General features: G+C 40.7%; 1 protein-coding gene across 1 annotated transcript in view; it reads left to right on the top strand.

The window, feature by feature from the left end:
• The window catches only part of OBSCN (obscurin, cytoskeletal calmodulin and titin-interacting RhoGEF), a 2,124,484-nt gene that overhangs the window by 938,567 nt on the left and 1,163,924 nt on the right, over positions 1-21,993 (top strand). Inside the window, exons 82-85 of the mRNA XM_078665296.1 lie at positions 5,399-5,518; positions 19,151-19,299; positions 20,551-20,751; positions 21,688-21,770. Of these exons, the coding sequence (XP_078521422.1) occupies positions 5,399-5,518; positions 19,151-19,299; positions 20,551-20,751; positions 21,688-21,770 (553 nt within the window). The remainder of the gene's footprint in view (positions 1-5,398; positions 5,519-19,150; positions 19,300-20,550; positions 20,752-21,687; positions 21,771-21,993) is intronic.

The following is a 21,993-nucleotide window of genomic DNA, read 5'->3' as shown; positions in this document are numbered from 1 at the left end:
ACATAAATTATATTAACATAATTTTTTTATCTTTTACATATATTAACATTTAAATAGTTTCTGAAACAAATTGGTAATATGTACTTTTTATTTAATAACAAAATATTTATTCAGATACACATTGAATTTATTGTGATTGCAAATTATGTACATTTTTTTGTAATTGTAACATTTTTGTTTATTACCAAGTCATGTTATATTTTTGGAAATAATTATTATGAATATTGAACATATTTATAATATTCATTTTTAAATACATAAACACCAAAAACATTTATTATATACATACATAATGTTTTACATAATATTTGCAAATTTAAAAAAAACATTTCTTGTAACAAACTTATATATGCAATTTATTTTTACATTAACATTATTTACTAAATGTATTTATAAATCAAAAATTAATTTTTTAACTATAACATAACAGTTGAATAATTATTTCAAACTTATGAATATTTATGAAATAATTTTATACACTTTAAAAAAATATTTACACTTAATATAATACTCTGTGTATTTTTTAAAGTGTTGGAATATAGAAATTAAATAGCATTTAGCTGTATACAGGGACTACTTTTTAACCGCGTAATGTTACTTAGGCGTATTTGGTGCTTCAACAGATCGCGGTTGGGTGCTGCTTCGCGTTAGAGAGGGTAAGTTTGTTTTAATTGTGTTTTATAAGTTTCTGAACTTATTGCTAGTGTATGTGTGCTGTGTTTATGTTTATGTAGGTAGAGTTAATTAGAGAAGATTGTGTGTTCGGTATTAGGTAGAGTGTACGATATTGGATTTTTACCGCGTTTTTGTTGTAGGTGTGTGAGGTGAGGTAATATGTTTAAATGTTACTAAGATAATATGTTTGATGTATAAATATGTGTTTTTATATATGTATGGGTGTTTTTATGTGGGTGGGTATGTTATTTATTTTTTCGAGGTTATCGTCGCGTTTCGCTGTTTTGGAGGACTCCCTTCTTTTTTGATCACAGCTGTGTAACGAGTATTATATACTCTTATTTTTGCACACTATTTTTGGGGTTTTTACATTTTCTTGGAGCGTTTATTTTTCGCCATTACGGATTTTTGGGTTTTCTATGGTATCTGGTGTCTACTGAAGTGGAAAGGAGTCGCTATGCATTTGCTTGTATTTTTGCATTTTTTTTGGGCTTTCATGGATTGTATGGGTTTTTGGAATGGTGTCCTATGGATTGCTTGGAATTGGATTACGTTTGAAGCTGCATCAGAAATATAAGTATTTTCTGGATTTTTAATGGGTGGGAAAACTGTTTTTGATTTTGCTTTACTTACGTTGTATGTAACATTTTGTAAATACATTATCTAAATACATTTTATATATGTTAATATTATGTATTTGATAATTTAATTGCAATTTGTTACATATTATAATGAAGAATTTTAGGAAAAATATGTTTAGTTTTACGTGTATAGTTATGTAATGTTTTAAAGAATAGTTTTGGCAATCATTGATAGATATTCTAGTCCTTTGCTAGTTGGATAGAGGGTAACTTGACTTTGGAGTGTGTTATACATTTTTTTAGTTTCTTTGGTGAGTTTAGGTCCAATCAAAGTTACTGATTGCTCCATTCGGAGCTCCTGGTAACTTTGTTCTTTTTGTAAGGATTGTATTAATTTGTGAAGGGTAGGCGTTCCTCGGCCTGTAGTTGCTTGGAAGGCATTGTGCCATCCTTCAACTGCATTGTTTGTTTTTGCTTCCTTATTTAGTGTGCTAAGGTAGACATTCCACCAAGCTATTTGGTATTTGGGTTGTCTTCTGTGGCCTGATCTGTGTAGCCTTCCTACCCATGTGTCTTCGAAGTAGTCAAGCATAGGGCTTAGTTTATCTTCGTTTCTTTTATAGTAGGGGCTGTCTATTAATAAGTTATAGTGCTCAGTTACATCTGTTAGTGGAACATAGGCTAGGGCGATGAGTTTTTTGATTTGATAAGCAAATGTGCTATCAGTGGCGTATTGGATACTCAAGGTTGATTTTTGTAGATGTCGCCAGATACATTGATTAAAGTGGTAATAGCAACCTTGTATTGCTGTGTGTGGGTATGTTTTAAGGATGCTGTTTATCATAGCTTTTTCAAAGTCAATGATAATTTTTTGTGGAAAATAGTTGTTAGTATGTTGCTTGACTTCAGTTAGTATTTCTTGATAGGTAGTTTGCTGTTTGTTTGGTAGAAGGGCATAAAGGAATGGAATATTTGCATTTTGGAAATGACCATGGATGGTGTATAATTGATAAAAAGGTTTGGGGCATACAGAAAAAGTACCGTCCATCATCCAAGTTTGGCATTGGGTAAGTTTTGTCATGTTGTTTGCTGTGGCAAACAGTATAATTCTTTTATCTTTAGATTTGTTGTCATAGAGTATAAAATTTTCTTTATTGTGAGTTACAGAGAGTTCAGGTGGAATTTGGACTTCTTCTAAAGTTTTTGGTGTGGGAGGAGTAGTGCATGTTGCTCTTTTTTGTCTAGCTACTGTTCTTTTAAGGGATTCTATAGATGGTAATTGGCTAGAAGCATGTTGGGGAAGTACACTTAAATGGTGTTTCAGAATAGCAGTTGTTGGTTGATCAGTGCTAGTACTAGCTTCTTTAAGGGAATCTAGCATTTGTCTAATCTCTATTTCTGTTACATTGGGTGGGTGATTATGTTCTTTAGTATAAGTAACAGTAGTTTCCTGAGTTATAGCTCTACCATAACATTTGTTGGCATAATATTTCGTACACTTCCAAAACACTTTCAAATCTTTTTGTTTCTCTTGAGTGTAGACATATCCCATGTAACAAAGAAGCATTTTCCCTTTTTGTGAATAAATGAATTTAGCTCCTTCAGTCATGATAGTATTGTAGTGCTAGGAGGTAATTAAAAGAGAATGTAAATATTTTTTAAGGAAAAAAAATGTTCTAATCACATTATACAGTTTCACACATTTGTATTTTACCTGTAAATGTTTTGATGCTTTCAAGTCGTTATTTTCAGCTGTTGATGTTCTTCAAACTGTTATTTTCTGTGTATATCTTTTTGTACCTGTGGAAGTTGAGAAAATGTGTAGATATATTTTATTACTATTTATGATAATTTGTTCGACGTTTTTTGCTAGTTTAGATTTAGTTACCTATCTATTAATTCTCGATTTTACATTTCTAATATATACTTACTTTTTTATATGTAACTTTTGATGTCCAGGTGTTGTGTAGGTCTTCTGTTTTCTTTTTTCATCTGTAGGATGAGTGCTAAAAAAAAAAGATATATTTGATGTATTTTGCTTTAAAATATAGGTGTGAGCTTTGAGATTTACATTTTCGCTGACTAATAATGTAGTAGTACTTACTTTAGATATGTGTAGGTCTCTTTCTGTTGAAGTCCATCAGTTTTCTTCCAGAAATCCAGCAGAGTTTCGTCTTCCTTTACTTAGGAGATGTATACTGCGTTTTTAGTTACTTATTATTTCATTTATATAGTATTAGGTTAATTGTTTCAGAAATAGGATTGGTTGTTTAAATGGATAGTCTGTTTTTATTTGTTGATTTGAATTTTTTTTTCTGTTATGCTAATTGTTTTCCTTATATGGGTGACGCCAATTAACGTTTATTGAATGTGTAAGGATTTATTTTGTATAGGTAATGTTCTAGGTAATGTTATTTTGATATTTGTAAAGTGGAGGAATATATATAATTAGTTGTAAAAAATGTGTAGAAGGTTGAAACATTGTTTATGTATTATAAAATGTATGTTAGTATTTATTGTGTATTGTAAATGTTATGAAAATAAATAATATATGTCATCTATTTATATTAACTAAATCTGGTTTTTTATGATCAGTATGACTTAATTATTAAATAATAAAGTCATTTATTTTAGGATCTATTAATGTCGATTTTTTTACAATCGATAAATTTGCTATCTATGTTTGTGTAATCGATATTTTGACTGTTGTTATATAAATATTTAATAATCGGTGTTTTAGAAATCGATAATGTTGTGAGTCGATATTGTTGTAGTCGTTGTTTTTAGTAGTCGATATTGTGTAGTCGATATTTTTGATGTTTGTTGTGTAAGTATAGTAAATCGATAATTTTGTTGTCGATAATTAGTCATCGATATTTTGTCCAGTCGATATTCGGTCTGTCGAGGTTATGTCAGTGATCCAGTGCTGGGACTATATATGGGCCAACGCTATCCGTATTACCAAGGGGGCTGCACAAGCGTCTGGGCCCCCTCTCTAATACCAAGGTGCTCTGGGAGAGCACAGTGCAGGAGCATATGCCTGTTGTATCCCCATGGGAAGTTTTTCGTAATACGGTCCCAGTAAATTATGAGAAGGAGTCTTGCCTTACACTTTGAAGGTTTTGGGTCGAGTTTATTCTAGTGATGTCCTTCTTAGGTTTAGGAGTTGCGGTTCCATGCCTGATTATTCCCATATTCATAAAAGAGATGTCTGCATACAATGAATCTCAGTGGCACCCACATCCATAGTCATTAGTTATCCTGAAGCTCTGGCCAAGATCTCGATCTCATGGACCAGCTTTGGGTACCACTTATTTTCAAGGACATATTTGACACAAATCAAGGTACCCAAGCCTGGGAGACCCTGAAGAAAAACAGCAGTTGCCCTTGAGTCCGATTCATGGTGACTGACAGAAGACCCAAAACCCAAAGACTTTCTCAACAGAAGTTCTCCACAAAGGCTGGCCTCAAGAGGCCTCTGATCAGAAGGTGTCTCAAGCAAGACTGGCAGGCACCTTAGCCATTGGTAGTTAGAGAACTGTGAGCCATTGAGAGGGCAGGAAGGGCTTGGCCCACCACAGGCCATCAGGATGCGTCCTGTGCTGTGGATGTCTGCACTAAGCCATTGCCAACAATCATACTTAATGCCGCTATCAGTCGGATATGGCTACAATTTTAAATGATGTTACCTCCAATTCTGGTTCTAAAGTAAATTCTAACAACATACCTGATTGGATTCACTACTTGTACTCTTAATATTTTCTTTAAAAATGCGAAGCGACGCTTCTTCGCCCAAGGACACAATTTTAATTCCTGCAGGATCACAGCTTCTTCTTGTGCATTACTCAGTTTTATTAAGTGGCAGCAACGAAAGGGCTTAGAAATAGTACGAGCATCAGTGCACAGAACTGGACATTTGCATTTGCTGGAACTGATCATTTGCAGACGTAGTGAGCAGCAGGGTCTTTACACACTGCTGAGAGTACAGCTCAGACTTGCCTCTGTGGGTGGAGAGACCATGGGTTGTCTGTGTATGTTAACCTATTTGCTCACTGTGTCCAAAGCAAATCGAGAACAGGAGTAGTCAGGTAAAGAGTCCAATTTCACTTTAATTTCTATGCTTTTTCTGTTTTCCCCTGCAGGAGGCGAGCAGGAAGGTCTGTCCAAACCGTCTTTCTCCATGACGGATGTTGGAACAGAGGAATTCTTTAAGAAACTGACCACCCAAATCACGGAGATGGTTTCCGCAAAGATGTCTCAAGGTAGATATATATGGCGCTAAACACTTTTCTGTCTTCATCTGTGGTGTCCCCATCTGCAAGTGTATCCCCATGAACCATCCTGCGTGCTACAGACAAATCCACATTTCTGGACTATAAAAATGGCGGCAGGCTGTGCTCAGTGCTGGGAAAGGTCACCTGTGCGTCCATTACTTTTAGAATCATCTCCATGACAGTTTCACTTCAGAAGGACACTCCTTGTATTCACCCAGGAACATGGCCAAGCTTTGGTGGTTGAGCTCGGATATTGTGTTGTTATGTTTGAGGCCTTGCAAATGCTACTAACAAAATATGACGTCGTACAAAAGGGGGTGGTGATGGACGGAGCATCTTAATTAATCAAGCACTCACACCCAGTCAAAAGATCTGGGTTTAATCCATCACCGTTCTTTAGCCCACTCTGCCACCCCAGTTCAGACATGGCTATATGCAAATCAGTCTGACCCTGTGCCTCATGGGAACAGTCCAGCCCGAACTGCCAAGCCATGTCTTCCCTGGACCGGAAACAAGCTTCCGAGGACCGGTTTCTGGCATTCCAGCTGTCTTCAGCCCGGCTTGCTTGAATCCAGTGGCAAAGTGAGCAAGGGACTCACGTCTGAGCAATCATATGACGTAACATTAGGTGATATAAATTGGTATAACGTAACAAATGCATGTTTTATGTTTTGGTACAAATATAAAGGTGCACGTTTGTTTTGTCCAACTGGCCAAACTAGATTTAAACTGTCCAGTAAATATCAAACAATCACACATTTTAATGTGTAAATGTGTGAAACAACTCTTATTCCTCACAGTTATGCAATGCTTAAATGTTGGCTTTTGTGCTTTCATGTGAGGGACATACTGTGCCAAACCAGTACCATCGCACAATGGCACTAGATTCAGCAATGGCCTACATCATTGCAAGACCCGGGTGGTTTTCTGACAAGGTGTGATGCCAAGAGCATCATCAAGGGATGGACAGGAGGAGCCCCTGAAGTTCTGATTATTCTCCCTGTTCACCCCCAGAAGATGTGTGGCACATCCGAGGGACACAGTTGACTCTTAATATTATTTGTAGTGCACATACAGGGCTGGTGCTAGGCATGGGCAGTGTGGGCAGCTGCCTACTGCCTCGCACTCAGTCCACCAACTTGGGGCCCTGCCCCAGTATGACACTGGCAAGCCATGGCGGCACACCAGCCCTCTTGTGCCCCCTACCTTTCCAATTGAAAGAAAGGAGTCTTGTTGCAGTTGGGCACATAGGAGGGGGCTCTCTGCCCTGGGTCTCTCTGTTAGGGTGTAGCGAGGCAAGGCCTAGGGGGTGGGGCCCCCTCCTATGGTCCCTGTTGCAAGGAGACACATTCTGCAGGTTTTTCCTGCAGTTAGACCTCCTGCCTGGCTGCCACAGAGGCATTGCGGGTTGCCTACTGTCCTACAGTTTAGCTCCATCACAAAGTATTAACCATTTGGGTGGTAAGCTACTCTCACACCTTCAGCCCTTTACGAGCTGTAAAAGAGGTGATTGTAGGTGGCTGAGAGGGATGGGTTGCAGCTCAGAAGGGCCGCACCGGCTCCTCCGCAGTGGCGGATTTACGTACCCCACTGGCTTTGAGCCAGCAGCTGAAAAATAAAACTATACATTACCATTGTTTTGTTTTTAGCTGCTTGCTCTGAGCCAGTGTGTGCAGGGAGGGGCATGGCCGTGGCATGGGAGCGGGGCAGGAGGACTGGTTTATGCACTTCTAAGTGCGCATTTGTGTTTGGCTAGCCGTCTCAGGCCGGAAAAACACACATGCGCAATTAGGTTTCTCCAGCCCGGCTGTGTTGAACAGCGGGCTGGAGAAGCAGAACAGAGTCCCTGTCCTGAACGGAGCGTCAAATCAGCCCACTCAGGCCAATCCCTGCGCTGCTGTCATGCTTGAGAGCAGCACTGGGATTGAATGGGAGTCATGGTGCTGTCCCAGGAACAGGAAATGTAGCAGAAAAGCGCAAGGTGGCCAGCATTACCGGTTAGGTGTTTTTAAAAAAAAATCATTAACCCCCTGCCGCCCGCTCCCCAACATGCTTCCCACTGGCCCCCTATCCACGCCCCACCTCACTGGTATTTTTCTATGTTGGTCGCCACTGCAGAAGGGCTCTGTATAAAGCAGCTTCAGGAGCAGGGGCATCTATTGAGATGCAAACAGCCCTGAATGCATCACATTGTCTGCAAATTACAGTGGCCCTGCATGTTCCCCTCCTGCCCACGGCCCAAAAAATCCGGTCCTGTTTGCATATGCTGTTTAAGGGTACTGCTTAAGACCTGTACTCTGCAGATCATATTTTCCCAATGTTACAAACGCTTTGTAACAAAAAGGGAATTCCTCTGTTAATGCCTCTGCCTATTCACTACAGTTAGGCTGCACTGTTAATGCCTCTGTTTATACACTGCAGTTAGGCTGCACTGTTAATGCCTCCGTTTATACACTGCAGTTAGGCTGCACTGTTAATGCCTCTGTTTAGACACTGCAGTTAGGCTGCACTGTTAATGCCTCTGTTTAGACACTGCAGTTAGGCTGCACTGTTAATGCACCTGTGTATGCACTGCAGTTAGGCTGCACTGTTAATGCCTCTGTTTATACACTACAGTTAGGCTGCACAGTTAATGCCCTGTTTATACACTGCAGTTAGGTTGCACTGTTATTGCCTCTGCTTATACACTTCAGTTAAGCTGCACTGTTAATGCCTCTGTTTATACACATCAGTTAGTTTCTCTTACAGTGATTCGATTGTCATCATTATAAATAAATAAATAATTAATTTGCAAATGTCCTGGAAGATTCTGCCGTCAGGCGCCCTGCTGCCTGGAATAAGATCCCTCCGCTGATCAGACGGTTCTTATCTCTTCCATGTCAGACAGGAGAGCAAACATCCTTCTTTTCACGAGGTCCCTAAGAAACCCCCACAACCTTGACCTAACTAAACTACTGGGACTGTGGAGAGCCAAACTGTCTGTTCGATACTATGACATCAATCTCGAAGCTTCATCTCTCTCGCTCTCTAATCTGTGAATTACGCTTCTTTGCTTTACAGCTAGGTTAGCACTATGTACATTTCATTGCATGGGTACAGTCAGCACATCACATATGTATTTTTTAATTAATAACAATTATTTCAATATTTTACAATAAAGAATAAAAAGTACAGTCAACATTTACTCAAAAAGCAAGAAAAATAAAACGTATAAAATAAGAACCCTATAACGCAAGATCTAAAACCGCTTCATAATATAAACCCTAAAAACAATAAAATGTGCATGCTTTTCCAACATAAAGAATTAAGGTTTAGGGAAAATATCAGCCCAGTACAACAAAGTTTAAAACAAATTTGTTGACAACTGTTGCTGCCTACACATTTGTAATTAGGTATTAATAGTCAGACGGTGCACTGCCAATTCAAGAATGGAACAGTTGTGTCTGTTAACTGTAATCTGCTCTACTTAGGAACTGTACATCGTCATTTTTCTGAAGATTTGAACTTTTATCTCTAGCTAAATTTCCCTTAAGCTTTAGTTGCTTGCAGTCAATAAAGCGGGACATGTGCTCATAAATATGGGATAACTATTAATTTATGTTGCTACATATTCCACGGACTGCTTGCCATCCATTGCCTGGTGATGGCCCCCCTCAGATCCGATATAGGGGTGTGAAAGAATCCGATAGTAACTCACCTATGTTGTGTTTTGCTGTGCAAAAGTGAGAATAAATAATTGGATTTACACCTCAGGTCATATAAAGGAAATTTATACTATTTCTGCAATTTGAGACATGTTGCTTTCCTGACCAAATATTGGCAGAATGCATCAAACTCCTGCCTTATTTCACTTCCAGCCATAGACTAGGATTCTTCCAACACGAAGCGAAACATTGTGTCACATTTAGGGCGTTTTTCTTCAATCCAGCTAATGTCTCCACGCTGTAAGGAAGTGATGGCATTTGTTTTATTAACTTGCATTATTGATTGGATAAATTGACTGGTTATTTTCAAATACAAAGTTTCAAGTGCAAGTGTCAATTTGGGTGCCTATGCTTTCATCAAGGTAAGATGTTGCCTGAAATGAACTTTTTGCCAGTCCACCCCCCCCCCCCCAGATGACAGCAACCAGGGGTAGTGAATGCACTGGCCATCTAGAAACCACTGCTGCTTCTCTCAGGCCTTCTGCCTTTGGCAACTAGAACTGTGCTAGTTTCAATACATTAGTAGTCGATCTTTAGTTTTATTACAATTGGATTTATTCTTTAACAACATTTGAAGGCTTTTAATTGATTAACCATGTCGAGTTTTAATCCTAACCCTTGAATCTATGTATTGGGTAATTATTGTGGACAGAAAACGTAGACATATGCCCCATATATTCAGATTGTGCCTGAGTGATCATTATTGACTCTAGCAAAAACCATTTTGTGATTGATGAAGCAAGCATATCATTTGCTCTGCTTTCTATCCAACTCACTATAAATAAGGAGTGAGAGAGTCGTGTTATATAGGGTAGACCTTCCCTGCCAAAAAACAGTCCGATCTTTATGGATCAGTTTATTTCTTCTCAAGTTCAACTAGCAAAATACCAGCATTTCATCTTGTTTCATGATCTAAACAGGTGATTATTCTCTTGTTACCTGAATCGTTTTGGAAGACTTTCATATGATCTGGGTATATTGCTGCTCCCATCCATTATCAGGGAATACCGCTCCATGTCTGCATGTGAGATACAGTGCATTTTAATGATATGCCAATAAATTAACATTCACCTTGAAGACACTTAATATTATCCCATTTGGTCCAGGTGCAACACCCTTCCTAGCAGATCGAATGGTAACTCCTATATCTTTTTCCGAGCACACCAGACTCATGTTACCATGTGGACCCTGACCGCCTGCAAATTCAGCTACATACTGCTGTTTTTCATGATGTAAATATTTTCCAAATGTGCCTTCAATGTAAGACAGGCGATATTTTTCCTTTTGGTTTAGTGCATGGGTTTTCTATAGTCCATTTAATACCTCAAAAATCTCCCAACATTCTTATTGCAGCAGATATCAAAACTCAAACACAATTCTACCTCTAGGTAGTGTTGCTTTGCTTCCCATATAGTCTTATGCTATTCCTTTTTTAACTCTCCGACTTCGGTCCTTAGGACTGCCCCATTGGATTATTCAATAATCTTACCATTTTTGTATTTATATCCATCTTTCTTTCTCTTAGTGAATTATCTTCCAGTTTGATGAACAACCCTGTCATTTCAATAGTTTATATTTATTGTTGCTACATAACGCAGCTTTTAGAGAGGTTACTATATCTACTCACAGTGACTGCAGATCTGCATAAGCCCTCTGTAAAAAAGTTGAAATAATGAAGGTAGGTTGAGGTGCTTCTTTATTCTGGTCATCCACTCTCCTCAAATGCCTGTGAGCACCAACATTCTAAGGAACATTCTATTACTGCTGGGAGGGGGGGTTCTAAGAGGGAAGAAATCTAGTTAAAGGAAGAGGGAATAACGTGGCAGGGAGTAATTACAAAACAGATTACAACACATCTCCCTTATATAGGGAAAATCATGTAACATTTACAAGCCTGTCTCCACTCCATGTTTGACCATTCTCAACGCGAACCACATTTCTGCTTACCTTGACAAATTGTTGGGGAGGTTTGAATATGCTTTCACCAAAATGTCCTTTTGTGGGTTTCTTCAGCAAGACAGATTTTCCTGTCTCAAAGTTGTGTCCTTTCACACCATGTTTCCAATCATACCAATTCTTATACCTCATTTGGTGCTGTTGATTTTTCTTGTGACATTCCCAACCATTAGTTACAACACTCTTACCTCCATTCAACCATTTTGGTGCTCGCCTCTCTTCCCCTTACAGCATCGAATGTGGACACTCCTGTGACCAGATTGAGTGCAGTGTGATATGCCCATACACATTCTCTAAGGGAGTCATCCACCTTGTGCCCATTAATGATCGCAAGTTGGATGTGTCCTTTTCTTTTATCATGTGATTAGTTCTTTCTACAAGGCCATTTGCCTTTGGGCAGCATAGTGCAGTTTTTTCATGTTTAGTATTCAATTCTTTTAAAAACTCTGTCATCTCTTCAGATGTAAATTGTGCACCATTATCTGTAACTAAAACAACTGGAATACCTTCATTGCAAAAGACAGTTTTTAAGAATGCAATGAGGTTACTCGAAGTGGTGGATGGTGTGAATTTGAAGTTTATCCAGTTTGAAGTGTAGTCCACCAGAACAAACATGAATCTCCTCTGGGGTCCAAAACTCTCCATGGGACCAATTATGTCAATAGCCAGTTTGGACCATGGGGTGGCCGGTACCTCCACAGGAGATAATGGAACCCTAAGCAAGATTTTGCGCTTGTCATTCCTTGAACAGTTAGTACACTCTTTGACCTTTTGCTCCACCATTTATTCCATCTTGGGGAACCAGAAGCAAGTTCTTACTTTTTTTAGTGATGCTCCTGCCCAAGTGTCCTTCGTGGGCTAGATCTATTATTTTGTTACGGAGGTCAGAAGGGGGACCAACTTTCTCATTGCGGTACACTTTGTCATCTATAATAGTCAATTCAAATCTAACCCCCCAAAACTCTTTTATTTCGTCAACCACATTGTTGCATTTTTCAGGCCAGACATTCACAATTAGGATTTTGAGGGTACACATGTTGGCATCCTTCTTCAAGCTCTCTTCCCATTCCTCGATGGTCAAGGATGGAAGCTGTATGGCAAGAATGGGTACATCTAAGTTTTCTTCTTGGGGAGGTAGATCCAATGGGGACCTTGACAGGTAATCGGCCACAATATTTTCTGCCCCTGGCAAGTACTCTACTTTAAAGTGAAAGATTTCCATCCCTAGGACCCTTCTTTCAAGAATGTTTTGGGCAGCTCACTTCGTAGCTGCACAAAACCTTCTTGGAAGAGAACATGAACGTTAATGGTTTATGGTCAGTACAGATGGTAAATCTGGTACCCCACAATAGAATTTAAAATGGTTGACAACCCAAAAGCATGTTAACGCTTCCCTCTCGATAACCAAGTATTTTCGTTCAGCTGGGCTCAAGGATTGGGAAGCAAAGGCTATAATGGTTTCACCCCTATCTCCTTTCTGGGATAATGAGGCACCCAAGCCCTTGTTGGATGCATCCATGGTTAATATTTTTATTTTTTAGGATCAACAGACCCCAAAGCTGGAGAGGTGATGCTATCCACCTTTAACTTGTCTAGCAAAAGGCTGTGTTCTTCTTCCCATGTGAATTCTTTGGGTTTTTTCCAGCAATTCACGTAGACCTTCACATTTATCAGAAATGTTTTTGTACAAACTTGGCCATATATTCAATAAGGCCCAAGAAGGATTTGAGTTCTTCTTTACTTTTACAGTAATGAGTATCTTTAACTGCTTGGATGAGACTATTTTTGAGTCTACAACCTTCCTGAGAAATGGTGTGGCCAAGGTAGTCCACCGAGCTCACCCTTATTTTGCATTTCTCCTGTTTGAAAGTAAGTCCAGCATCCAATAGTCTCTCACATACAGTCTTGAAGATGCGATAATGGTCTTCACCTGATGACCCATAAATGAGAATGTCGTCCTGAAGACATAGGGTGCTAGTGATGCCTTTGAGAACTTGTTGCATCATTTTCTGGAAGACAGCCACCATAGAGATCAGACCGAAAAGCATCCTCCTAAACATGTAAGACCCAAAAGGAGAGGTGAAAGCTGTTAACAGTCTGGACTCTGGGTGGAGTTTCACTTGGTTGTACGCCATGGATAAGTCTATAAATGAAAATACTTTGGCCTCTCCCATGGTGCTCAACATCTCATTTATATTGGGGAGGGGAAATATCTCTATCCAAATGTTCTCATTAATGCTGCGCAGGTCTACACAGAGGCAAATGCCATCCCCGCTAGCTTTGGCAGCTATGACTATGGGCGCCAACCATTCAGAAGACTCTATGGGTTGGATGACCCCCATCTCACATAACTTATCCAACTCCTTTTTTAGGGGTTCTCTCATAAGGAGAGGAACAGGGTGAGGTTTGTGTACTATGGATTTGGCTCTCTGTTTCACTTTGATCATATGTTGGAAATCCTTTAGCAAACAAAGGTCGGAGATCCTCATCCTCGGGCCCAATCCCTCAGCTTGGCATGATTCCTGGTGGCCTGCATCACTTGGGACACCCCCCGCACCCACCAACCACGCATGCAACCTCGGAGTCATCCTCCACTCGAAACTCATAATGACCAAACAAGTCAACGCTGTCTCCTCCTCCTGCTTCAACACCCTCTGTATGCTCCGCAAAATCTACAGATAGATCCCGACAGACACAATGAAAACAGTCACCCAGGCCTTAGTCAGCAGCAGACTCGACTACGGAAATGCCCTCTATGCCGGAGCCTCGACCAAGCTCATCAACAGACTGCAAAGAATCTAGAATGCCTCTGCACGCCTGATCCTCGACGTCCCGCGCCGCAACCACATCACTCCCCACCTGAGGAACCTGCACTGGCTCCCTGTCGACAAAAGAATCTCCTTCAAGCTCCTGATCCACGCACACAAGGAACTCCACAAGACCGGCCCAGCCTATCTCAACAGTCTACTCTCCTTCTACGTACCCAACAGTAAACTCCGCTCCACAGACCTTTCCCTGGCTACCGTCCCACGCATCCTTAGAACCACAGCCGGAGGCAAATCCTTCTCCCACCGCGCCGCCAAGACCTGGAACACCCTTCCCCTCATCCTACGACAAACCGAAGACCTTCTAACCTTCAGGAGACAACTCAGGACCTGGCTGTTTGACCAATAGCAACAGCACCCCCTTCCTCCCTACCCCTCAGCGCCTTGAAAACCTTGCAGGTATGTAGTGCGCTTTACAAATTATATGAGTGATTGATTGATCTACAAATAATTTAGGAAATTCTTTACACAGTTTACTCTCACTATTGGAATCCTCAACAAGTATAACTTGGTCTTTGTTGTTGGGGTCCAGCATGATGCCCAACTCCTTCTGGTGTTGCCATCCAAGAAGGTTGAAACCCTTTTCCACAATGTATACTTTCCCCACAGTTGATTTGCCTTTAACCTTTACATGGGCTTTTATCATGCCCACCAGGGGGATGGGACCTTTAGTATATCCTTCCGAAGAAATGTCGGGCTTAAACATTTCTATCCCTGAAGTACCCAATACATGTTTGAAATCAGAATGGTTAAGTAGTGTGAATGGGGAACAGGAGTCTGCAAACATTTCTACTGGCCTACTATTTAGCAAAACCATATATTTGGGGAAGTCTGGTTTGGAGGTACTCTCCTCATCTATCACCTGGAATACAAACTTTTGACGTTGCTCGCTCTCCACATTCACCATTTTAACTTGGTTGTTTTCCCCGTCCCTGCATACTCTTGAAAAATGTTCCCTCCTATTACAATTTTTACCTGTAACATTTCGGGTAGAACATTGTAAACTTTTGGCCAAGTGATTGTTACTTCCACATCTGAAGCATTTTAAGCCGTTACTATCTCTCGTAGGTTTTTTAACGTAGGTATCCTTATTTTTTACTTTAAGAACTTCATTGTGTACTTCCTCTGCTTGAACTGTAGCCACTATTTTCTCTGAAACTTTCGTTTCTCTCAAACATTTGGCTCTGTGCTCAGTGGACTGGGCTAAGGTAACTGCTTCTCTGAGAGTGGCGTTTTTAGCAAGTAGCTTTTCTTGGATCCTGCTGTTATTCGTACATCTAACCAATTGTTCTCTTATGAGTGAGTCATTAGGTTCCCCAAACACACAAAGTTGAGTCAGTCCCCTCAATGCTGCAATATAGCTGTTAACAGATTCACTTTTGCCTTGCACACAACTAAAATTGTATGGCGTTCAAGGACTACATTTACCTTGTCTCCAAAATGATTTTTTTCATTTAATTAATGTAACATCATATACATATATCTCATTCTCATCCTCGATTTCTGGTTAGAGGTAATGTTTCATATTTTGCGACCCTGTATGCCCAGATTATGCAGTAAAATATGTTGATTACGTACTGCAGAAAACTCCCCCCCTTCCAAGGCAATCAAGTACGATTCAAACATCTTTATCCAATCTTTCCAGTGTATTTCAGGCTCCCCACACTCAATTAAGAAGGATGGGTGTTGACTCATTCCAGTGGTTGCCATGCTGAGAGGGAGAAGGTGAGATAATACGCAAAAATACTATGGAAAAGAACTAGTTAAGAGCGAAAATCACAGAAGAATGTGTCAGCAAGGTGTGCGTGTCACCTGGAGAGGCTGCCAGTAAGAGGGAGGTCATAGAAGGCTGTAGATGCAAAGTGACATGCAATAACTGGTGTGCGTATCACGGAGAGGGCACACAAAAAAGCAAATTAGTTGGGAAGTGCTAATAATGGCAAAAGAACAAGGTTTTATACTTTAAAAGGTTCATAAACCAGAAGTGAGTGTCACAGGGTGAAAGCACAGAATGCTCAAGGCCACCAGGTGAAGGAGGGAAAGGTGACACTCAAAATATGGTGTGCGTATCACCGCGCAGTTATGAAGAGAGAAAGCGCAGGAGCGTATCGCGTGAACAGTTCCTCAGAAAAGAATTTGCCCAGAGATATAAGTCAAAGGATACAATCAGTCTTATTCGTGCTGATGAAGGAGAATATGATTACTTCCCTGAGGCAGCTGCAAGGTAATCAGGGTGCTCAACACGGCTACGGAGTAATGACATCAGCAGGTGGAAAGCTGGGGCACTGATTCTGAAGGAATCTCCTCGGGGATGAAGCGGCGCTGAGGAGGTACACATAGCGGTGATCCGCGGGGCTGAGTGAAGGCTGGACACAGAATCTGATAAATCTCTCAGGGACGAAGCGGCGGTGAGGAAACGCAAATAGAGGTGATCAGTGTCTACCAGGCAGATACAGCTGAAAGGAGGAGCAGCGGAGGCTTGTTATACAGTGCCAGCTGGATAGCGTCCTGCAGGAAGGCGGAAGGATGGGTGCCTTAGGTTACAATAAGAATCACAAAAGCTGTTAGTAGGGAGATAAAGAACCCACGGATGAGGCGTGTATCAGAAACGGCGTCTACACTCCCTCGTACTGTGACGGTGATTGTGCCTACCAACACAGGGCAGCATATGCAGATGGAGCAAGATTAGGATGGTCACACAGCAGCCCGGAGACAAAAGTGTGAAGCGGAAAGCTGAGTCTAGTCTCCTAAACTCCACTAGTCATCAGAGTAGTAATAATATGGTGCGCAGAGTGAAGGCATGCCACTGCAGGATATTAATGCCATAGCAGATTCACAGGGAAAGCGACTCAAAGGAGTTCCGCCTGCGAGGAACAATTATCTGACAGGACCTTTGAACAACCAAAGAGCGCTGCACAGCACACAGCACTTGAAATCCGGAGAATGTTGGAGAGAGTAATGAAAGGGCAGAGGACCAGGTGACCCCTGCGCAGGATCGTCGCCAGTGTAAAAAATGAGAAATATTGAAGGTCCACACAGGGTAGGTTGAGGTGCTTCTTTATTCTGGTCATCCACTTTCCTCATATGCCTGTGAGCACCAACATTCTAATTGAACTCTACAAGGAACATTCTATAACTGCAGGGAGGGGGGGTTCTAAGAAGGAAGAAGCCAAGTGAAAGGAAGAGGGAATAAAGTGGCAGGAAGTAATTACAAAACAGATTACAACGCCCTCCTACTTGGCCAATCTTCAATTATGCTTTAAATCATTCAGTGATGTGTGACCGTATTCCGTGGTTTTAAGTTTAGTCATACGACTGAATCCCAATCTCTTGGATCTCCATTCAATCAGAAATGGAAAGTTGCATTGCCAAGCACTGGAGCAAATGATCACTGCCAAAGTGTGAAGCAATATGAAAACCTAGGCAAGAGGAAAATAACTTACAAGAGAAAAATGTGTAGTCCAGTATAGATTGCCTTGTCCTAGGAAAAAATCTATAGTGTGCTTGGAGATCCTCTTGCTACCAGCCATTCAGAAGCCTTAAATCCAATCCATTCATACACAGTACAAATTCATAGATTTTCCATAGGTCCTTTAGCATTTTAATTTCTTTGTTGAGTAAAGGTATTTGCAATAAATTTGTTATAATTCCCCATTACAACTATGCATACATGATTGTAATTTCTGGTTATAAAACACATATCTTTAGTTAATTTACAAACTATTCCCTTCTTAGCATTAGGATGGGATTAATATAGACATTACAGATAATTAAGTTACCAGTCACCTTGAAACATTACGCAAACTTTACATTTACTGCTAAGAATGACTATTCAGCCTCTGGCAATTTTGTGACTGAACAATCAAGCTTTGTAGAAACATACAATACCAGGCCACCTCTCTCCTGTCCATTTTTAAAAACCTTTTTATTGGCTTCCAATCTGTTGAGCAGACATAGCCTGCTATTTTTCAGTTACCTCCTGTCTAGGGATTGGAGGTCGCTGACAAATTCTTTTGTATAAACAAAGTATCAAACCCTAATCATAATCAATTAACTCATCAATAGCAATTAGGTGGGATAATCCTTCTAGGACAGAATCATATATGAAAGTCGATTTACTAAAATTTATGCTGATTTGCTTTGAAAGTCAAATTGGACTGAGACCTCAGGCACAATCATCAGCCTCAGTCGGATGCAATGCTTGCCCTCCATTGCAAGACCGTCTATCGATCAGAAGTCGCATGCAGTTGGGTAGAAGAGCGATGCGTCCTAACCACATGCTTTGCTCTTGTCAACAAAGTATTTTCTACATTCTGTTTAGTGGGCTCTAAAACGTCTCCTTTAAAGACCGAGAGGTAGGGTTGTTGGAGCAGGTTAAATAAAGTGAATGCCCCAAGTCTTAAACTACTTGGTCTGAATATAAACAAGCTCACATGTCTCTACTGAATCCTACAGTACTGTGGTAGTTTCTTTGCCCTTTTCATTTTTGTTAACCAAACAATATCAATATTGGCTGTATTTAATACATACAAAGCATGAATCGCAAGAAGAGTTTTAATAAATTCCGGGTATTTCATTTATCTCAAGGGCCTGTAGCTGTATAGACAAAGTGCATAGCCAGAGGGCACACTTCTGTCCTCCATTGGGGAGCAGCAATTATGTTAGGTATATTGGTAGATCTCCCCAAATGGCGGTCAATAACTTACTTCTTGTTGAACATTTCGGACAGTCATTTGGACTCCATAGCAATGCTGGCCATAATCACAGAATGTGGCACAACTTTAATTGTTATCTAAACTGACCTGGAGGTAGTAAACAATTCCCCTAAAATAGATACATTAGTAGGGTCAGTCATGCAATTGGAAAACATATGTTTTTCATGAGCTCACCTGATGGATTTATTTTTAAGGGCAAGCTAGACCCGAATGGCTCATCCCTAGAGTAAGTATTTGCCTGAATTAAAGCACAGTTTGGGGATTCTGTTTTATCAATCAGTGTATCAGAATACAGCAGTGGTGATAGATATTGACATATCACAGCCTTTAGTGTGGAGGCTGTCATGGTATCTAATTAAACCTGTAACATAACACTGCACCTTCCTGTTAATAACTAACCACCCAATGTCTTGATTTCAGCTTCTCTTCGGGTCCCGGGGATGCCAGGTATGGATAGCGATGACGAATCCAAGACCCCATCTGCTTCACCACGTCACGGTCGCTCCAGGCCATCTTCCATTGCCCTGGAATCCTCCTCTGAATCAGAGGATGGGGATGCAAGAGGAGAGGTACTAATGCTTGAGGAATGGAGCTGAAGATTCTAAAGAAATGAATACTGTAATGATTGCCAGATCGAACAGTTTGGTGTAAATCAGGACTGTCTATTTCTATTTAAAGACAATAATAATAATAGTGTGGCCTGGATCCAATTGTAACGTTCCAGGAAGTGCAGTGCTCTATGTGCAAGTTATATTCCAATAGCAATTTCTCCCTAGTTACATGGATATGCACTGTGTTCCACATTTATACCACATAGTGAAATTGACACTTAGAGGCCAATTAAAATGAGGTCCGGAAATGCTTAGATCAATGGTCGGAGCCTTTCGGGCCGCATATCAGTTTACCTTACGACCGCCGCATTGCAATGCTGGTGGTGGGAAACTAAACCGCCTGGTCATTCCGGCTGGCATCCGACGGGCTCAAGGACCCCGTCGGCCGGTCAGAGGCTGGCCCATAATTCTAACTGGCGATCTTTCCGCCCTTGGGATTACGATACTCAGTCTCAGGCAGGCTGTTTATGTTGGGCTTTCTGACATGAAAAACCTGTCGGAGAGCGAGTATGGTGACCCTAGTTGGACCCCCTTGTGTGCGCAGCCACTGGTTGGGGACCGAAGTTGCCGAATGCAACAGAACAGTGTTTGGTTGCATCCTAATCAGGAGGTCGGGCCTGCTGACCGGAAGTCGGTCGGGCATAGTTCCGAGACTGTGTCGGTGTCGGGACATTGTAAGAGGCCCCTTAATGTTGCATATTACACATTCCTAAATTAATCATAACATTGTATGTACAAATCTTACAAACTCTTGGCCTGTCCACATAAGGAGCTCAGAACTACATTAGGCGAAGCAGGCACACTGCATGCAAGATACCTTAAACACAAAAGCCAACAAGCAGATAATAGTCAACCCATGAACAACCCTAGTACATCATACACACCTCTAAATAGTCAAAATATTCCTTGGAATTATGATGAAGCATTAGCTCATGGCATAAATTGCAGAGGTCATGAAGCACATTGAATTGCTTCCCTGATAACATGCATAAGCGGATGTAATTGATTTTAAAGTGTTATGCTGAGAATTATGGCCTACCTTTCTGTGATAATATGACATTTAAATAGGGTATACAAATAGAATGATTTTTTCACTTGGAGTTAAAGAGTCAATATTAGGAATGCTCTTAAATGTTTTCTGTGCAAAATGGCAATGCAAACTAATCAGACAACCATATAGCTATACCCTAATCTCCTTAATTCCTGTAGATCTTTGACATATACATGGCCACAGCTGATTACAATCCTGTTGGAGCTGATAAGGAGACCATTACCCTTAAAGAAGGACAATATGTTGAGGTCCTGGATTCCGCACATCCTCTCAAGTGGCTTGTCAGAACCAAGCCTACAAAGACAAGTGCCTCCAGACAAGGCTGGGTATCTCCAGCCTACTTGGACAAGAGATTTAAGGTAATGAATATCCCATTTATGATTTGCATTCTATGGTAAGACTTGAAGAATATACACTAGAGCTGAAGAATTGTATGTAACCCTCCTCATACTTTAATAGAAAACTGAAGTTCACTAACTCCAGCCTTAAGAGCCAAACTTTGCTCGCCTGCAGAAGATGAAATCATTGCCTGTTTCTGTTCTATACAACAAAGTAAATTATTTGGGATTGTTTGTATCTATACTACTCAGGGGCCACCTAAGTTAAATGTTACTTGTGGTTGTAAGATTTTGGTTGCCGAAGAACTTCTGATAATTTTGAGATAAAAGAATATCATGGTCAAGGTTTCCAGGCATCATGTGCCATTTCCTGTGAGCTCATATCCCCTCTATGTGGAAATATACATAGAGGGGATTTAAGCAAGATGGAATGGAGGTTGCTGTAGAAATATATATTTTTTCTTCACAGGTAAAAAAGAATTCCATGAAGAAAGCTTGTCGCCTTAACCCCCACCAAACTAAGGGCTGATCCTTTCCCTCTCCCATCCTGGAAGGGAACATACTCCAGCTCTTGGGTGGACTGTATTCCCAACCATTTCTTGGGAAGGAAAGAGTCGGATCTGAGTTTGAGAAGGTCCCCAAAGGGTGTTCACAAACTAACAAGGCTAACCATGCCATGTTGTAAGGCCGACTTCACTTTCCTTGCATGGTATTTATTACTCTGGATTTCTCTGCACTTGGTTCAGAGAAATCCACAAGGGTGCATTGATTTACACCTGCCAGGACTCCTTTTGTGAATTCCTGGTAGGTGTAAAGCTGGATATTTTCACCGTAAGCCTATGTTTGCGAAATTAATGTTGTTGTTGGTAAAGGCAGAAGGATAACAACTCACACAGCGGAATGAGTCAGTTTGACCTACCAAAATGCTTGATCTCTTCGCACTATTTTATTTATTAGCTGTCGCCTGAATGGGGAGCAGGAGAAGGTCCAGAGTTTCCGGGGGAGTCTGTGTCCGAGGAGGACTATAAGAAGAAGCTGAGGTAAGAAGCTACCCACCTAACAGATTGTGCACAACTTCTCTATTGTATCATGTTGTTATGTTATGTTATGTTATTAAATTTGTATAGCGCGCAGATGCCGCAGCCAAGAGGCGTCCCGGCGCTTTTGGAGATAGAAGACACAACACAACATGATGACCAAAACACAGGGCTATACAGCGGAGAACAGATGGGTTTTTAATTGTTTCCTAAAATGAAACAAGTC

This window comes from Lissotriton helveticus, chromosome 10, assembly GCF_964261635.1.
Source record: "Lissotriton helveticus chromosome 10, aLisHel1.1, whole genome shotgun sequence".
Taxonomy (NCBI): Eukaryota; Metazoa; Chordata; class Amphibia; order Caudata; family Salamandridae; genus Lissotriton; species Lissotriton helveticus.
The sequence above is the reverse complement of the archived record's forward strand: the minus strand, read 5'-3'. Positions and strand labels throughout refer to the sequence as shown.